The following is a 6,973-nucleotide window of genomic DNA, read 5'->3' on the forward strand; positions in this document are numbered from 1 at the left end:
CATATAGCTTTTGACATGTCGACATAGGTTAAGAACAATATGGAACTCTGGTCATTTACGGAGCTTACGACCGTCATAGGCTGGCTTAAGTGATCACTTTACACACGTGTTACATTCACCATTTCTACCCATGATCGACAACCACACTACTCAAATTCTCGAAAGCTCTATATATGTATGTGATCCAATTTCGAAAAATTATACTTGAATCACTAGAATTTCACTAGAGACATATTGTTGAGATGAAAGAAGCCTTTTATTGAGCAGAAACTCTTTAATTTGTATGTTAGGTCGAATCCTGTGAACAAGTCGCTCACTCCTTTTAAGAACGTCGTAAATAAAAAATCGACAATTTTCAGTTGTGCATGTTATATAAAATAGTTAAGAAAATGTACTATATTCCAGCAAAAGCGGCATATTTTTAACCTTATATTTACCCGCTACAGGGTAGAAAGTGTTGTTTTTGCATTTTGAAGAAAAGGTATTGTTTGATATTTTTTTTAAATATTCTAAATATTTTTCAAATAGAGAAAAAACCTTCAGGTTTTACCAAAAAGTTGCACAGTAAAAAGTTCAATAAGTTGCTTGATATTTATTTTTAATTGTATTATATTTTTAAACTTTAAAAACGTTCTCCTGAAAAATCAAGTTTTTTGATTTATGACGTTTTTGAAAGGAGTGGGCAAAATATTTGGGCATACTCAAAATGTTGTAAATGTTTAATTCCCCTAGATTTAAATTTCTTTGTATCACCCCTTAAGGTTGTAATTCACAACAATTTAGATTAACAAATAAGCCTATTATTATTATTAAATAATATGAAAACGCCTAAACGTATGTCAAAGTTCTTTAATAAACAGAAATATGATTATTCTGTATACATACATACATACATACGTACTCATCCATTAATTTACCATTTTAAGATGACAAATCTTGACATTGGAAAAATATTTTAGTTTATTATAGTCGTACGTCGTACTAAAATAGAAAGATGACAGTGAAAATATTTTCGTCCGTCTGATGCGCATTATTTCTCGCTTCTAAATAAAACAGTAGAAAGTGCCTTCTGTATAAAATACAAGCGGTGATTTTTACCAATATTTCATCAGCCATTATCAGTAAACCCCTTTTCCATATCTACACTAATATACTTTCGACACTCATTTGAATATCATTATTTTTGACACTTGATTGTCCGATTAATACCAGTATTAATATTATTTATTGATTCGGCATTAACTTTGTGGAATGACATGTTGATTATTTTTAAAAAAATTAAGCACTTGAATATACCACTTAATGAGTTTTATTTATATATACGACTAGTTTCGAAAACTTACAGATGTATATTCAAGTGCTTATTTTTTTTAAATAATCAACTAGTATTAATAATATTAACCAGTCTTGATAAAGAAGCGGTTAGCTTCGAAACCGGTAGACATTATAATTACGTTAAAATTTAATATTTATAGTGATTATTAAACAAAGTTATATTTTAATTATAAAATAAAAAATCACCAAGTTAGTGCTTCAAATATAAATTATACTTGATTATCCGTCTGTTAAAGCTTGAATCATTTATAAATAATATAATTTCTTATGTATTAATATACGATACGTTTTGTTTGTATCCTCGTTGCTTCATAGCATACACCATACTTGTATGGTATATATTATGCAACCCCCTGAATATTCGTACCTACTCCAAATCTTATTCACATGCCAAAGATTTTCGTTGTTTATGTAGCCGTAGTTTACACCTAATAAAGTTTTTCATAGTAAGGTGTGATTGTTGACTGTTTTGATGTTCTTCAAAATTCCTAAACGCAGGGAAATTATCACGAAGAGATGCGTGAAAGTATGAAGTATAAAAGGAAATTGAATGAATTTAAAAATAAACGTTTTATGTAATTATTTTTACATAATAGTATTATATTTGTGTAGGGCGAAAATCTTAACGTTAGCAATAAATATTATATTTTGTATTAAATTACAGAATAATTATAATTAGTTAATATACAAAATTATAGTATTAACTAAATTATGTAAACGATTAAAAGGTCACCAAGTTTTTTTTACGAATAGCTAAAGTGTTTATAAATAAAAACAAAATATACATGTATAAAAATGGTTTATTAAATTGAAATGAAGACATTAATATAATATAGGTACATAAAATGGTTTGACATAACAATGGATACTTTGTAAATTTATTAATTCAATATAAAATGCGTTGTTAATCATTTCCAAATAGTATGGAACTACAAGTACCTACAGATTACTGGTCATGTTGATAAAACTATTAGTTGTGTATAATTTGAACGTTGAATTTATTAAACATTCACCTGAGACAATCAGTAACCATAGGTGGATTTACAAGCAAATTCTTCAATAAACCAGTAGCTTGAGAAGCGATAACCCGTTGAAGATCAGAATGTAAGGTATCTGCAGGGTTATAGCTATAGCGATAAATTCTCAGATTTTTATAAACAGTATATACCAATTCCAATCCCAACATCATAACAAATAATAAACATTTTCCAAACTTAATTTTAAAGTACATCACATGCAAGTCTGGTACATACGAACCAATAGTACTAGGGGATCCATCGACGAGCAATGCAATAGGGACTTGCCGCATTCGCGACTTCTTGCATATCATATTTTCATAGACACGTAAGGTTCCCTTCGTATTCAAATATAAATTATAAAATATAATAAATATTTTATAGCTAGAACTAACCGCAGTCTTTTAGTTCCATCGATAAAAGGTACCGTGAAGGCCAAACGAAATGTAATAGTTTTAACACGTCTGGTACCTGTGTACGTATGCACATTATTAATATTATGATGGATTAACTAGCCCTCACTCCTTGATAAAATAGAGGAGGGTTTTTATTGTGAATTCTAGGGATAATTATTATCCTTAAATATAGTATTTCTTAGCGAACGATGTAACTTCTCGCCTAACTGGGGTCATTCTGACCCAGTATTGAGGAATGGTTAAATTTACGATCTTAATAAATTAAACTCTTAATTAAGCAAATTAGTTACGAATCATTGAACCTGACACTAGATTTCCATTAACAATTGAATACAAAACTTTCTTTTAAAATTCAGAGGTCGCCAGATTGTTAACGTTTTGCAGTTCAACACAGAGTGGAAAATTGGAACTTAGGCGGCAAATCATTGTACAACTGCGTGTGCCAGTTATTTTCCGATAGATTTATATTGGAACTTTCAATGTTGGGCCCCAAAAATAAAAGTTACATTCTTACCGATCAAAATAGTCGCGAAAACTAGTCAGTAGATTATAAGACGACAACACCGAGAAACGAGAAAGTGTCAAATGAATATCGCGTATTTTGCGAAGAAACTACCTCATGTTCTAACACAGGAACATAACACCTGAACGAAGAACCGTGCCACATTCTCGAAGGTAACGTGAATCCAAATGTGAATAACATAGATGGCAGATATCACAGTGAGATGATGCGGAGGATCTTCGGGGACGGGTCACGGGGCCGCGGGGTCGGCGCCCGCCGGGGTCTCGTCTCACGAGGAGCGCTCCTCGTCGGGGCTGCGCTCCTTGCGCTGCAGCGTCTTGCGCAGCTTGTCCATGAGGCGGGTGCTAAACTTGTCGGCGGGCGGCGCCGGCGGCGAGCACGACAGCGACCTGGCGGGCCGCGGCGGCCGCGCGGCGGGCCGGGCCCCCATCATGGCGGGGACGCTGCGGTGGGCCGGCGAGCCCAGCGAGCCCCCCGGAGAGCACACTCCGTTCTCGGAGCGACTCTCCGACACCTTGCGCGAACGCGAAGACTGCGAGGTCTCCGAGGACTTCCTCGACCGGTTGCTCTTGTAGATGTCCCAGTCGTTCTTCATCACGGGCATCATGAAAGCCATGGCGAGAAGTTTCTCAGGATGTAGTATTGAGGAAGGCAGCGATGCTTGGCCGGTATCGACCCGCTCGTCGGATGCAGCGCGCTCGATACAAGTGAACCCGACTTCGCGAAGGACTCCGTTTTTGATGAAGCGGAGATTTTCCGAATGAAAGGAATGTCTCGAGTAGTAAATACTACGAACTATTACGACGCTCGATGTATCGAATTTTATATTTCAATTAGCTTTACCGCCAAACGACCAACCTGACCGAATCCGGCAAATAAACTGTGACAATTGGGGGCTCGGCACCCGAGTATATACAAACAGTAAACGCACTGCTGCACTCTAGCGATAAACTCGCGATCTACTACTACTACTATTGCAATCCCGCTCACCACCCGGCACCGACGTGATGCAAACGTTCAAGTATGTGTGTTTATAAATAAATATGTAAATATGTTCGTGTGTAATACACGCATATCAAAATATATTCAACAACGGACATTATTTATTTGCAGAAAATAAATGAGCTTCTAATAATTAGAAGCCTTTTTTCTGAAGTTATTGCCATCTGTTGAAGAGTAGTTTTAAGAGATTGGAGATGGTCACAATAATATTATTTTTAAATATATTATTTTGTGATGCTAACAAGAAATTTTATTTAAAAAAAAAAAACAAATTTTAAAAATAAACATACTAATCATAGTAATCAATTATCCTATCTACAACAGATCTATTCCTATGAATAAACTGGATACTCATCGTAAGATGTCGCTAAATGGGGTTTTCTGTACAAGTTCGGTCGAATTCCGCTAGATACAAAACCTAAGATCAATGTCAAAACTTGACCTGAGCTAACAATCGACTGTTCCTAACTTCTCAACTAATTTTAATTAAAAATTATAAACGACAATATTTATTTTTATACGTAAATTTTACCGCGAAGGTTCACATAAGCGTTAAATGTTACATTAATATTACAGTTATACATATGGTTTACATCAATAATTTGGCAGATTAGTTGTAGTTTTTTGTGTTTAAAACGGTTTAATAAAAGAAAATCTATCCACCCTGGTGTTTTATTTTTCTTTACTTTTGAACATGGTTCTGTGGGGAACAATAACCATACTACCATATCAAAAGAGAGTCCAGTGTTTCCCTTCGTGGGTTACAATCTGTAAGATGATTGATTTGCTTCTTTCATGGTCTCTCTCCATCCGTCACTATCCTCCGTTCGTCTCTTCAACTCGGCGTATCCGCTACAGCGGATGTCAGAGATAATTTGGTCCTTGTATTTTAAATGGTGTCGTCCTCTGTAGTTTGTGTTTTCGCACATGGCCTCCGCAATCGTAAAAAGCAGGCCTGGATGTCATATATTATGACCTATTTATTACTTGTTTGATATTTTTACTATCTAGTACAAATTGCTCCTTAATTGCTCTCTTCCTACCACCATTTTTTTTTCTTTTTATGGTCATGTTCTCAATATTTATTTAGTAAAAAAATCTAACAATAATTGATAATAATAATAAGACTCGAAATACACATTCTCAGTTCGCAGTAGGTACTTACCTGTCAAAAAGTATACGTGATGTTGTCTCTGCTACTAATTTTGTCTATGATTTTTTCGACAAGTTTGCAAGGAAATGTAGGTAGGTACCTACAATTAGTTTGCTGGCAGGTAGGTACCTAATCTTTGGCTGTGTGCAAAACAATACGATTAGTCATACAATTTGTTAGTCTTTGGTATTTGTGCAAATTTTAAATTATTTAGTCTTTGGTGCAAATCTATGTTTTGTACACCAGCTCAGGGGGGGTCGACTCGTAAACGTCAGATTGTTCAAAAAACGACCAGAAATGACGAGACACGCTAATACACTAACAAAAACACCGAAACGGGAACGAAAAATACGAGATACCAACAAGTTGTTTGAGAAACCAATACGAGATACCAACAAGTTGTTTTTAGAGAATTGTACAATTGTATCTGTAATATACTTGTTTGTAAATTGTTATATATTTTTTGTTTAAAAGGGCAGAAGGAACATAAATTGTGTGTTTTTCTGGAATTTTTGTCTGAAATATAGTCATTTGAAAATTCCCTTTTTTGTTTTTATTTAAAAGCATTGTATCGATTGCGATGTATCACACATTGCGAGTGTTTTTGCCTAGAATTTTCACTCATGAATTACATGAAATTATAGTAACTTTAAACATAAAGAGTAAATCCACTCACAAGTAGGCATAGGCTATGAAACTTTTAAGTTGAAGCCTGAGTAGGGACATGATAAACGGTGTTGCATAAGCCGTAGCTAGATTTCAGAGTCACTTGGACGTTAGGTAATTAAAAAAAACGATGTATCACACAAGTTTGAGTGTGTAATATTTAGTGAATATATAAAAAAATATGTATAAATGTATATATGTTTATATAAAATATTTATATATATATATATATATATATATATATATATATATATATATATATATATATATATATATATATATATATATATATATATATATATATATATATATATATATATATATATATATATATATATATATATATATATATATATATATATATATATATATATATATATATATATATATATATATATATATATATATATAAATATATATTATTTTACATTCAAAAAAGTTAATAAGTCTGATTATTTGAACAGAAGCCTCAATAAGAAAGACCGTAGAATAAAAAAAAAGAAAAATATTTTAGCAATTCGGCGAGTGACGAATAAGTAAAAAGGGTTCGAATGTAATTTATCATTCAGCGGCTGAGTTTAGAAACTACTAATTGCCTGAACTCTTTTCATAAATGTCGCGTTTTAGCCGTGACCTCTATATTTTTGTTTACAATGAAATAAATAAATGTTGGTTATAAAATTCCTTTTTTTAATATTGATATTATAATTATGTTAATATGTAATAAAACAAATTTTAATATAAATATCATTTGGCCTGAAAAATTAATGGTAAAAATTTCGCCGGGTGGATCCGGCCGCGCCCAGCCGGGAGCTAAGTACCTTCAGCCGGGAGCATCGATTACGGTTTTATTATGTTGCTT

At 33.1% G+C, this 6,973-nt stretch overlaps 1 protein-coding gene across 1 annotated transcript; it reads right to left on the reverse strand.

The window, feature by feature from the left end:
* Nucleotides 1–2,117: 2,117 nt before the first annotated feature.
* On the reverse strand, nucleotides 2,118–4,217 carry LOC148310510 (uncharacterized). The gene has a single exon (XM_088258334.1). It carries the CDS (start codon nucleotides 3,904–3,906, stop codon nucleotides 3,559–3,561), a length of 348 nt encoding a protein of 115 aa, XP_088114460.1. The 5' UTR covers nucleotides 3,907–4,217; the 3' UTR covers nucleotides 2,118–3,558.
* Nucleotides 4,218–6,973: the final 2,756 nt, after the last annotated feature.

Source organism: Brachycentrus maculatus, unplaced genomic scaffold (assembly GCF_059751285.1).
Source record: "Brachycentrus maculatus isolate JH-2025_06_01 unplaced genomic scaffold, ASM5975128v1 h1tg000092l, whole genome shotgun sequence".
NCBI lineage: Eukaryota > Metazoa > Arthropoda > Insecta > Trichoptera > Brachycentridae > Brachycentrus > Brachycentrus maculatus.